The sequence below is a fragment of the Halichoeres trimaculatus genome, unplaced genomic scaffold (assembly GCF_033239565.1).
Source record: "Halichoeres trimaculatus isolate MK-OKI-2021-1 unplaced genomic scaffold, fHalTri1.1 fHalTri1_scaffold_12, whole genome shotgun sequence".
NCBI classification, from domain to species: domain Eukaryota; kingdom Metazoa; phylum Chordata; class Actinopteri; order Labriformes; family Labridae; genus Halichoeres; species Halichoeres trimaculatus.
Window position 1 is genome coordinate 33,141,040 of NW_027437190.1, and position 13,259 is coordinate 33,154,298.

General features: G+C 41.6%; 1 protein-coding gene across 1 annotated transcript; it reads left to right on the plus strand.

Annotated features, from left to right (window-relative positions):
- The first annotated feature begins 5,118 nt into the window (after window positions 1–5,118).
- On the plus strand, window positions 5,119–10,061 carry hjv (hemojuvelin BMP co-receptor). Its single transcript, XM_074683848.1, has 4 exons — window positions 5,119–5,569; window positions 8,058–8,190; window positions 8,625–9,193; window positions 9,306–10,061. Exons 2-4 carry the CDS (start codon window positions 8,094–8,096, stop codon window positions 9,930–9,932), a joined length of 1,293 nt encoding a protein of 430 aa, XP_074539949.1. The 5' UTR covers window positions 5,119–5,569; window positions 8,058–8,093; the 3' UTR covers window positions 9,933–10,061.
- Window positions 10,062–13,259: the final 3,198 nt, after the last annotated feature.

Below are 13,259 nucleotides of genomic sequence, written 5' to 3' on the forward strand. Positions count from 1 at the left end.
AGAGAGGAGCAGAGCTGGGTCCATGTTTCTGTGTTTGTACATATCTCTGTCTGAATAAACTTCGTCTCGTCTCCTAAACTCTCTTTTTTTAACTTGTTTCATCTTTTCTCCTGAAGACGTAAGACTCCGCCCACTCCACTCTGAGACACACACCACAACGCACAGAGTGTGTGTCGTGCTAAGACACAGAGGAGTTAGCTCGGCTCTGCAAAAAACTAAAATCTTATCAAGTGTTTTTGTCTCATTTTAAGTAAAAATTGTCTTATTCTACTTGATATGAGCCACATTTAACTGATCAGTCCAGAAAAATGTCTCGTTTCAGGTTATGTAAATAAGAAAATGAGGTCTGAATTGCTTCTAAGAAAAAATGCTAAAAAAAAAAAAAATTGCTTGAAACTAGAAAAATGTCTTAATTCAAGTTGGTAGATTTTTTTTACTTGTTACAAACAATTCAGACCTTATTTTTGTCTTTAAATAACTTGAAACAAGACATTTTTCTGAACTGATGAGACAGACAGTTTCACATGAAATTGAGGTCCCATCCATTCAAAGCCAAACCGAGGTCTAAACACATACATTTTTTGTTGAATCTGCGTTTCATCCATACGAAGACGGCGTTTTGGGGATCTGAAAACGATCATTTTTGAAACCAGCTTCCAGAGTGGAAAGATTTTGAAACGCCGTAAACGCAGCTCAGTGATTACTGGCTCTCCGCAAGTTTTCAGATACGCTTCATATCGACACGCATGCCCCACGCGCGGCAACAACAACAACGGCGTACTGTGTAGCATCGATCTGATGAAACTAGTGATCCTGTATCCCTGTTGAAGCAAAATCTCCTTCTTCTCAATCACCATCGAGTTGAACAAACGATTATCGAGGACACACTACGGCACTTTATAGATACAACCCGGAAAACTTTTGCACTAGTGCCCATGCCCACTGCTTTTTCATCTGTTTCCGCTGGTTGCGTTTCGATGCGTATCGAGTGCATTCATATGAACGCACACATTTTCTGAGACGCCGTCGTCTTTATGACGATCGATTTGGAAACTGTTAAACGTTTTAAAAACACTTGATAAGATTTCAGGTTTTTGCAGTGTGCGGCTCAGAAACCGAACAAATGAGACGTTCACATGTTGACCTGAGGGGGGCACTAGACCTGTAGTTCAGAGTTCTTAATGATGGAGTTCATCCTGAGGGGAGCATGACTCAGATTGATGTGAATGTAACCGTGGGATACAGATAAGAGAGGAGATAGACATCTGCTCTTATTTTCATTTTTATGTCAGCGACATCAGTGGTTCCCAAATGGGGATACGCAAGATTAAAAAATGTATATTCAAAAACATATCAACAAATGAAATTCCTTAAATTTAATTTACAGCCTGGTCTCCTGTCTGGTTCGCTAATTTTACTATCAGCACCCACTGTGCGGGGGGGGAATTTTTTTCTAACTATATTAAGATCCCCAGCTCCCCCAATCAGAGGCACAGCTCAGGGTCACGTGACCGACAGGCGCCCTATGGCTGTAGGTGAAGCTCTTGCCACTACCAATATGGCCGCTACAGCCGATCTGCTTCGTTTTCCCTTTCAGAAACAGACGGGTGATGTCGACGAGACTACGTCCATTTTTTATACAGTCTATGTTCTGTAGCCACACACTCTACTTTATCTTCATAATGAAAACTATCAGGTGTATAAAACTCTATACCTAGTTCAAATCTAGTGAAGCATTATCAGAAATTTTCTTCCATTAACCAGAAGTTGATTTAATTTAGGAAATTATACATTATACTTTTTTTCCTGATGAATTTGCAATAATTTCAAAAGATGTAAAAAAAAAATGAAACTTCAAAAAGAACTGCTAAAATTAATAAATTGCAAAAAAATAAAAAGGAAATTTCACAGATTTTCAAAAAATTGCAAGTTTGTGAAATTTTTAAAAATTGCAAAAAAAAAACATTTTTTTAATTTCAAAACTTCAATAATTGCAACAGTTTTGACATTTTTAAAAAATTACCAAAATTTCATGAAAAATTTTTGAATTGTCCAAACTGCAAAAATTGCACAAAATTTTGAAGTTTGATTTTTTTTTTTTTTTTTTTTATTATTATAATTGATTTTATAAAATAAAAAATGAAAAAAGTTTGAGATCACTAAATTAACCTGAGGGAACCTGAGAAAGGCTGAAAGCTAGCTTAGCTTAATTACAATAATAATGATTAAATTTGACATTTATAACTCACAGAATCATAACCCCGGTCTCTCAGGTTATCAGGATCGTTCCTCTGAGGGTTTAAGACAGAAATGTCCAAAGTTTGTTCCTGTTTCCCCTCAGTTCCTGTTTGCAGCTCCTTTACGGTTCATCCCTGCCTCTTAGCCTGGTCCATGTTCCTGGTTTGGGGGTCTCTCCTCTTCCTCTTGACTCCACAGATTCTGTCAGCTCAGTAATATCTCGGTCCTTCAAGCTCCTTTAGTTCCTTTGGCGCTGTAGGCAGGAGCCAGGTCCGGCCGGAGATGAAGGGGAGGAAGAAGGAAGCATGAAGAGCTCTAAGGTTTCCTGGTTAACGTCTGTGTTGACTCTGGACTTCAGCAAATCCCCAGTGAACCGACGGCAGCAGAGGCCATCAGTGACTGTGGAGACTTTATTCTGGGTCTACAACTCTTCTGAGGCGGTCTCTGTTTCAGGAGAGGTTTCAGGGTAAACCCAGCAGAGGTCAGACTGATAAACCCTTTCAGAATAAAACCACTTCCTGTTAGAGTTACCTGGTCTCTCTGAGCTCTGTGTCTCAGCTGGTCCTCTGGAGGTCGTGACCCCTGGGTCGGGGAGGCCGGGACGAGTGCAATATTGGAGGAGAGACGTGACAACAATGCACCGCATCCCGGACCTGCCCGACCCCGGGAGATACACGGCGAGCACACGCCCTGAAACACAGGTAGACAACTTTAAACGGTACTAAATGTTTCAGTGTTGGGATGAAAAAGAGCATGAAGCCAAAACTCTGATTAAAGTCAAATTTATACCATAAAAAGTTTAAATAATCAGATAAATAAACGAATGAAAAGATAAACTTTCACTGTACAAATCCAAAGGGCACTGTGTCAAAAAAAAAAAAAAAAAAAAATATATATATATATATATATATATATATATATATATATATATATATATATATATATATATATATATATATATATATATAAGCTAAAAAAGTTTCTTTAATCCAAAAAATATATAATCATGTCATTGAAATGAGAGTAATCCAAAAATTATGACAATAATCAGATAAAAGTTCCTATAATCTGATAAAATAAAAGTTCCATTAACTATATAAAAAAGGTTCCTTCAATCTGATTTTAAATTCCTATATTCAGATAATTAGTTCCTTTAATTTAATTTAAAAAGATCATGTAATCAGATTAAAAAAACAAACAAATATAATCTGATTTAAAAAAAATACTTTAATTTAATTTTTAAAAATCTGATGAAATGAAAGTTCCTTAAATTAAATTTAAAAATAGTTCCAATTATGTGACCAAAAGTTTCCAAAATTTGATGAAAAAGTTTTTAATAATCTGATAACTTGTAACATTACTGTGAAAAAATCCTATTATCTGATTTTAAAAATTTCCCATATTTTGACAGTAAAGTTCCATTTATCTGATTTCTTAAAAAGTACCTCTAATCTGATAAATAAAAAATCCTGATTTAAAAAAAAGTTTTTATAATCTAATAATCTGATTTTTTTTTTTAATTTATTTTATCTGACAAAAAAAAGAATTTAATTATCTGAGAAAAGATATAGCAAACTGGTTAAAACTTTTTTAATCTGATCAAAAAAAAAGTTGTGATAATCTGGTAAAAAGTTTCTTTAATTTGATTAAAAATAAAAAAAAGTTTATTTGATCTGACTTTTTTTTAAATATTGATAAACTTATTAAAAGTTTCTTTAATCTGATAAAAAAAAGTGATAAACTAATAAAAAGTTTCTTAAATCTGATAAAAAGAAAATGTGATTATCTGGTTAAAAGTTTCTTTAGTCTGATAAAAAAAAAAAAAGTTGTGATAAACTGATAAAGAAAAAAGTTTCTTTAGTCTGATAAAACTTTGAGATAATCTGGTAAAAAGTTACAGCGATCTGATCACGGTTAAATACGTAAATGTGGAGCAGAGGATCAGTCCCTCAGATGTCCTGATGAACTTTTCTCCGTCCTGTCCTCTTCCTCGTCTTTGTGTTCAGAGTTTGGTCTCTGCTAAAGAACGACGACCTGACAGATTTTTTTCACCCTGAATTATTTTTTTCCTCAGTTTAATCTGAGAGATTACAGAACCAAGCAGAAACAAAAATAGAAAAACTCACCACTCTCTGCAGCTCGTCTCCGTGTCGTCCTGGATTCTGGTCTGTGGAGGGTCCCAGTCGGTCCTGGTCCAGGTCCAGACCCCCCCCCTCATCCCTCCTCCTCCTGTGTGTATTCTAACAAAAGCTGTGAGCGGCTCAGTGAGGCGTGGAGGGGCCCTGCTGCTCGCTTAAAGAGACACACACACACACACACACACACACACACACACACACACACACACACTTTAGTCATTAATTAAAAAACACACATTAACACACACACACAACTCGACTGACATGTTCCCTCACTGCACTTACTCTTCATCATTTTTATCATCCTCATCATCCTCAGAGCAGCGACAGGTTGTATTAGTGCAGCTGTCAGAGTGTGATGCTGCCCCCTGCTGTCACTGGGTGGTACTGCAGCTTACTCTACACTAAGACTGAGCGCTCCAGCTTCCTCCCTCAGTTCTGTGAGACATCACTTCCTTTTTTTGTGTTAGTGTTAAAATAAAATAAAACAAACTGCAGTTCCTGGAGTGTCCACTAGAGGCTGTGTGCAGAAACAGCAGAAATAGCATCCACAGCCATTCAAAAATAAAAATGTTTACAGCCTGGTTCAAAACAGGATTTAAGTCTGAACATATCATTTCTCTGTCTGCGCACTGAACAGGGGAGGAGTTGTTAAAAACAGGTATTGATGACATCATTAATCTGACCAGTTTGACCATATAAGGGCGTGTCTGGCTGATTGACAGGAGGGCAACCTGTAGATGTTAGCGAGCAGGATTAAAAAAACCAAACTTCAATAAACCTCATCGACTTCCTGCTGCTCTGAAATATAAATAACCTGCTGCTGCCCAGAGTGTGTGTGTGTGTGTGTGTGTGTTTGTGTGTGTGTGTGTGTGAGAGAGAGTGTGTGTGTGTGTGTGAGGACAGTTGTCGTGCAGCAGGTGTTGGTTGTTGGTGATTTATTTAGAAACGACCGAAGCTCCCAATCAGCTGTGAATGCACCACAAGGACCAGAGACCAGAACCCAGAGCCAGGCACCTCAGAACTCAGGGAACTGGACTGGACCGACCTGGACCAAGTCCTGAGTGTCCTGTAGAGCCTTGAGGAGTCTTTGGGAGTCCTGGAAAGCTTTGGAGAGTCATGGAGAGCTGCAAACAGAGTCCCTGAGGACGGTGTGAGGTCATGGATCGACTCTGATCCTCAACCAGCTCAAGGTAAGAACCAGATCTGAGTTCTGGTCTCAGGTATCAGAACAAGCCTGGTCTGGGCTCTCTTGGTGATCTGATCTGGTCTTGATTAATCCTGATCGTGGGTGTGAGAAAAACCTGCTGTCACATGTTCAGACAAGCTTGCAGTTAGCTTTGTTAGCTTCATGGATGCTAACGTGAACACTGAGAGTTAGTTTGGGGGGCAACTGGGGGTTAAATTTAGACTTCAAACCCCCCAAACACACAGGGCCCCCCCCCACCTGTTAGAGAGGAGTAAAGGTCAGCTGACTGCAACACACTCAAACACACACACACACACTCACACACACACTCACACACACACTTCTCTCATGGTGTAAACACTCTCATGTCTGTGTTGAAAATAAAGCTACAGTCTGTTAGCGTAGCTTAGAATAAAGACTGTAAACAGAAACTGTTAGCATGTTAGCAGCTGATAGCTTAGCCTTGTGTGATGTCATCAAAGCACAAACAGAAGAGGAGTGGCCAGTGAACAGGGGCACAGTAAGCCCCGCCCACCGCAGCCTGCTGTTTGCTCTGTCAGACAAACGGGTGAGAGTCCACGTTCAGAGCCGGACTCTGCTGGCCAGACTCACCTCGATCCGGATCATCTCTGAACCAAACAGAGCTCCAGACCTCAGCGTGGAGGAGGTCAGATGGCTCCTGGAGACAAAGGAGGAAGTCTCAGGTAGAGGAGCAGGTGAGCTGCTGCTGTGATGAAACCTCAGTCCTATAGGGGGCGCTGTGCTGACTCTGTGATAGACTTTACATCAGAAAAAAAAAACAGCTGACAGGACAACACTTAGCTTCTATTAATGCTAACTCAAGCTAAAAGATTTTAAGCTTTCTCATGATGTCACTGAGAATGAGACCAAAACGATAGAATGACATCACAGCAACAGAGTGAGACCAAAACAAGAAACTAAAATCAAAATAACAGAATTATACTAAAATTAAAGAATAAAATCAAACATAAAGAATTAGATCTAAACAACAAAAAGAATGAGATCAAAGCAATAGACTGAGCCCAAAACAATGAAATGATCAAACAATAGACTGAGCCCAAAACAATGAAATGATCAAACAATAAATGGAGACCAAAACAATAAAACAAGGTCGATGCAATAGAATGCAAGAAAAATAATAGAACGAGATGAAAGCAAAAAAATTAATTTAAACTTTATAAATAGACCCAACTTATAGAAAGAAATTTCAACAATAGAATGAACAAAACAATACATTGAGACCAAAACAAAAAAATGAGACCAAAACATTAGAATGCGATCAAAACAATCAATTAAGGTAAAAATAAGAGAATGAGACCAAAACAAAAGAAAAAACAAAACAATAGAATGAGACCAAAACATTAGAATGAGATCAAAACAACAGAATAAGATCAAAACAATAGAATGAGATCAAAACAACAGAATGAGATCAAAACAATAGAATGAGATCAAACAATAGAATAAAATCAAAACAATAGAATGGGATCAAAACAATAGAATGAGATCAAAACAATAGAATGAGATCAAAACATTAGAATGAGATTAAAACAATTAATTTTGTTAAATAAGAGAATGAGACCAAAACAAAAGAAAAAACAAAACAATGGAATAAGATCAAAACAATAGAATGAACTAAACAACAGAATAAGATCAAAACAATAGAATGAGATCAAAACAATAGAATGAGATCGAAACAATAGAATGAGATCAAAACAACAGAATGAGATCAAAACAATAGAATGAGATCAAAACAATAGAATAAGATCACAACAATAGAATGAGATCAAAACAATAGAATAAGATCACAACAATAGAATAAGATCAAAACAATAGAATGAACAAAACAACAGAATGAGATCAAAACAATAGAATGAACAAAACAACAGAATGAGATCAAAACAATAGAATGGGATGAAAACAATAGAATGAGATCAAACCAATAGAATGAGATCACAACAATAGAATGAGATCAAAACAATAGAATGAACAAAACGACAGAATGAGATCAAAACAACAGAATCAGATCAAAACAATAGAACTTAGTACAATAGAATGTACTTTTTTTATCCCCAAAGGGAAATTCAGAGTCACTGCAGCATTTCACCTCTTCACCAGTTTGTTCAGTAAAATGAGATCAAAACAATAGAATCAGGTCAAAAATACATAATTAGGTCAAAACAGTAGAATGATGTCAGAGTGTGTCAGAAACACCACAGACAGAGCTGATGGAGAGGTGATGTCAGAGCAAACAGCTGATGAGCTCTGGTTTGGAGAGGAAGTGGTGGATCCACCCAGAACCACAGCAGCTAATGGACCTCAGAGCTAATGGACCAGGGAGGATCAGGAAGCTGAGCTCTGTGTGTGACTGGATCAGCTGTTCTCCTCCTGCAGCTCTGTGCTAACTATAGCATCAATGCTAACACTAGTGAACAACCAAACATTCAGTAATAAAGCCCCCCCCCTTCTCTCAGAGGCGGAGTTATCAATCACCGAGGTTCGACCTGCTGATGGAGCCTGACGTCGCCATCGCCAAACACAGAGCGCCACCATGGAAACACTGCCTCCACCTGACGCTGCTGCTGGTCCACCTGAGCTCACCTGAAGGTACAAACACAGTGAGTGGCTAAAGCTAAAGGCAGCACCCTTCAAAATAAAAGCCTCAGTTAGTTTTATCTCCATGCTGCAGACACACACCAGGTTAGCCTACGTTTCCCATGATGCAGCTGTGTCTGCAGACATGACTGGTGTAGTTTTTGTTTGAGAGGCTTGTTTATGAATAACACAGACGACATCTCTTTCCCTCCTCATCCCCTCATCCACTCATCCCTTCATCCCTTCATCTCCTCTTACCTTTATCACTCTATCCCCTCATCCCTTCATCACACGTTCATCAGTGAAAGGTCACCTAAACCTTGTCTTAAACAGGTGATTCTGCTTCCTGTCCACTGTGTGGTGCTGTGTTTGTGTTTGGTGGACTTCTGTTGAATGATGACATCACTGTGACATCATCCTCAGTGCGTGCTCTGTCTCCTCTGCAGTCGGCGCGTCCTGTCGTATCCTGAGGTGTAACTCAGACTTTGTTGCTGCCACCCTGGACCTGGGCAACAGTGGAGGTCCTGGTGGAGGTCTGGGTGGGGGACCAGGTGAGGGACCAGGTGAGGGTCCAGGTGCAGCGACTCTCAGTAGGGAGGCGATGAACGCCGGTTACTGCAGCGCTCTGCGTTCCTACTCCATGTGCACGCGGCGGATGGCGAGGGCGTGTCGCGGGGACCTGGCGTACCACTCTGCAGTCCAGGGTATCGAGGACCTTCTGATCCAGCACCGCTGCCCCCGGGCCGGGCCCACCGCCCAGCCCCGCCCCCTCCCTCAGGGCACGCTGTCAGGGGAGGCGTGTCTCTACGAGAGGAGTGTGTTCTCCAGGGAGGGGCGTCTCCCCGAGTACCTGCACTGCAGCGTGTTCGGGGACCCCCACATCCGGACCTTTAACAACGACTTCCAGACCTGCGCCGTGCAGGGGGCGTGGCCTCTGATCGACAACGACTTCCTGTACATACAGGCAACCAGCACGCCGATGAGGGGAGGGACGCAGGCCACGGCCCTCACAAAGGTCAGTCTGTGACATCACACTTTAGGGCAGCTGGTCCAGGACCAGTTTAGACCTGGTGGATCAGGTTTTGACCGGTGTCACAGTGTGACGTGGACTCGTCTTGTCTCCTCAGATCACGGTCATCTTTAAGAACATGCGTCAGTGCGTCGACCAGCAGCTCTACCAGGCCGAGCTTGATAACGTCCCCGCGGCGTTCGCTGACGGCTCGGTATGGAGCGGCGAGCGGCGAGGTCACCACAGCCTGACGGTGCGGACTCAGAGTCCTGGTCGACACGCTGAGATCAGAGCGGCTCACATAGGGACTCTGCTGGTGGTGCGTCAGACCGGGCGGTCGCTCAGCTTGTCGGTCCGCTCGCCGCGTGGCGTCGTGGAGTCCTTCGGCCCGGAGCAGGACCTGCAGCTGTGTGTATGGGGCTGCCCCCCCTCTCAGAGACTCAACACGCTCCGCCCCCTGTCCCCAGACTCCTCCCCTCCCCTCCTCCTCAGCGCCCAGGCTCACTGTGCGGCGCTGCTTCCTGCGCGGGATGTTTACTTCCACGCCTGCGTGTTCGACCTGATCACCAGCGGCGACCTGAACTCCAGCATGGCGGTGGTGAGCGCGCTGCACGACGCTCAGAACATGATCCCTGACACACAGGCGGTCCACCTGCTACCTGTAGGCTCCGTCCTGCAGCACCGGGCACATCTGGGCCTCCTGATGCTGCTGCTCGGCATGCTGGGTAGTCTAGGCAGAGCCTGAGCAGACGTGAGGAGGTGGAGCTTCATTAACGCCCTCAGACTCTACAGACTCAGACTCTCGGCTCTGATCCAGAGCAGCGAGTCCAGACCCTCTGGTCCATCTCTCAGAGTCCACCTGGGAAGAGAACGGACTCTGATGTGGTTACAGACTCACCTGTGGTCATGTGACTGGAGCTTCCTGGAGCGAGGTTTTTTGGATGATGCTGGTTTTACTGGATCCCAGAGACTGAAATCCTCAGACTGAGACTCTGATGACTTCACAGTAAAGCTTCAGTTTGAAGAGTTCAGGTATACTGTCGTTATTAACTCACCTGTTCAAACCTTTTTATTTATTGTGAGCCTCAGAGGTAAAAACATTTGCTAACGATCACTGTGTCCTCAAAGATGCTGAAATAAATCCTGAGCACATGAACTCAGGCAGACGTCCGTTTAATTTCATTGATGAGACGAAAAACTGAAGGTCAGGTCCACATCTGACCTGTGACCTGTGTGTAAGCAGGGTCTGGGGTGTGGAGGGTCAGAGGGTCAAGTTTCTTGAGGCTGGTAGGCCAAGAGGATTGAGGGTCAGAAAATGCATGGTCTAAAGGGTTAAGGGTTAGAGGGTCGAGAGTGGGAGGTCCAGAGGTTGGATGGTCAGAGGATGAGGGTCAGAGGATGGAGGGTCAGAGGGATGAGGGTCAGAGGGTGGAGGGTCCAAAGGGTTAAGGGTTAGAGGATTGAGTTTCTGGAGGGTTAGAGGGTCAAGTTTCCGGGGGTCTAGTTTCTGGGCGGTCAGAGGGATAAGGGTCTAGAGGGATGAGGATCAGAGGATGGAGGGTCAAAAGGGTTAAGGGTTAGAGGATTGCGTTTCCACAGGATCTGGTTTCCAGAGGCTCAGAGGATGGAGGGTCAGAGAATGGAGGGTCCAAAGGATTAAGGGTTAGAGGATGGAGGGTCCAAAGGGTTAAGTGTTATAGTGTCAAGTTTCTGGAGGGTCTAGTTTCTGGATGGTCAGAGGGATGGAGGGTCAAAGGATGGATGTTCAGAGGATGGAGGGTCAGAGGGTGGATGGTCAGAGGGATGGAGGGTCAAGAGGGATAAGGATTAGAGGATGTAGGGTCAAAAGAGTTAAGGGTTAGAGGATTGAGTTTCCAGAGGGTCAGAGGTGGAGGGTCAGAGGATGGAGGGTCAAAGGATGGAAGTTCTGAGGATGGAGGGTCAGAGTATGGATGGTTAGAGGGATGAGAGTCAGAAATTGGAGGGTCCAAAGAGTTAAGGGTTAAAGGGTCAAGTTTCCAGAGGGTCTAGTTTCTGCAGGGTCAGAGGGATGAGGAACAGAGGATGGAGGGTCAAAAGGGTCTAGTTTACAGAGAGTGGAATGCTGCAGGTCTAAACAGCAGAGAGGATTATATAAACTATAATTACTGCCACAGGTGAGTGAAGGAGACACCTGAGCCCTGAGGCAGTCTTGATCCCAGCAGGATTTCGTAAGAACCAGACCACCTTTAGGACCTGGTGTTAGTCAGATCCAAACCTGGAAGTACCTGGAACCCTGAACTGCAGGTAGCTGATGATGAAGCATGATGTAAGCTGAGCTCTGATTGGCTGATTGGAGACACAGCTCTGTGCCGACATGCTGAACAAAGTGGTTCTGGATGAAGGTCTCAGAAGGACCCAGACCCAATGAGTCAGGTCTACAAATAGATTCCAGGGATGTGAGAAATGTTTCCTCGAAAGAGGTTTTCATGAAGATCGACATACATGAGCAACACATCTGGATTCAGATGTTTATTTTAATCCAAGAGTTGGATCAGTCCCAGAGGAGCTCCACAGAGAGCTCAGATCCCTCAGCATCAGCCAGAAAAAACACCTTCAGCTTTTTCAGGTTTCTCAGCGTTCAAACTCAACTCCTCTGAAGTCTTGACCTTAAAAATATATGTATTTCTACAGTTGATCATGTTTATAACACATCATACAACAGTTAACAGAATGAGAAGAAAAAGGTAATGATACAGTGAGGAACAAAATGACACAAAATGATCTGGTTTCACAGTTTGGTATGATACCAGACAAATCAAAACTATATGGTTCAGACTGGGATAAGAGATGATATGAGATGGTTGAGACAATTCAGTGAAATGGCTCTAATGTGATGAGACTATATGAGATTATATAGTAATATGAGACAATATGAGACGATATGAAACAATACACTGAAATGCGATACAATACAGCGTGATATAAGATGATATGATAAAAAAGAGTTAGATAATGGTGTGATCAGAGATGATATGAGACAGTTGAGATGATATGATATGATAAAATGAGAAACGTTTGGTGTGATGAGAGATGACATTAGATGGTGTAAAAGTGTGACTTTGGATGATATGATATGACAAAGCGATATGACAAAGTGAGATATGATCCAGCATGGAGTGAGACGCTAAGAAATGATATGAGAAGATATGACCAAATTATTCCAACCCAGTTCAATATGAGAAAATATGATAAAATGAGATACAATACAGTATGAAATGAGATAATATGGGACAAAGGTGATGATATGAGATGATATGATAAAATGAGATACGATACAGCGTGATATGAGATGATATTATACAAAGGTGATGATATGAGACAATATGAGATGATATGATGAAATGAGATATGATAGAGTGTGATATGAGATTATATAAGACAAAGGTGATGATAGGAGGATATGAGATAATATGATAAAATGAGATCTGATAAATGTGGTATGATCTGATATATGACGAAGGTAATGATATGAGATGATATAAGTAGATATGATAAAATGAGATATGATAGAGTGTGATAGAAGATGATATTAGACAAAGGTGATGATATGAGACAATATGAGATGATATGATAAAATGAGATGCCATAAATGTGATGTGAGATTATACAAGACAAAGGTGATGATATATGGGATAGGATATGAGACAATAGGATAAAATGAGATACTATACAGTGTGATATGAGCTGATATACAACGAAGGTGATTATATGAGACGATTTGAGACAATAGGATAAAATGAGGTATGATCCAGTGTGATATGAGATTATACAAGACAAAGGTGATATGAGATGATATGAGACGATTTGAGATGATATTATAAAATGAGATACGATACAGTGTGATATGAGACAATATAAGACAAAGGTGATGATATGAGATGATATGATAAAATGAGACACAATATGGTGTGATATGAGATTAGATATAAAACAAAGGTGATGATATGAGATGATATGATAAAATGAGATATGATACCATGTAATATGAGATTATATGATAAAATGAGTTGCAATGAGATGGGATTGAATT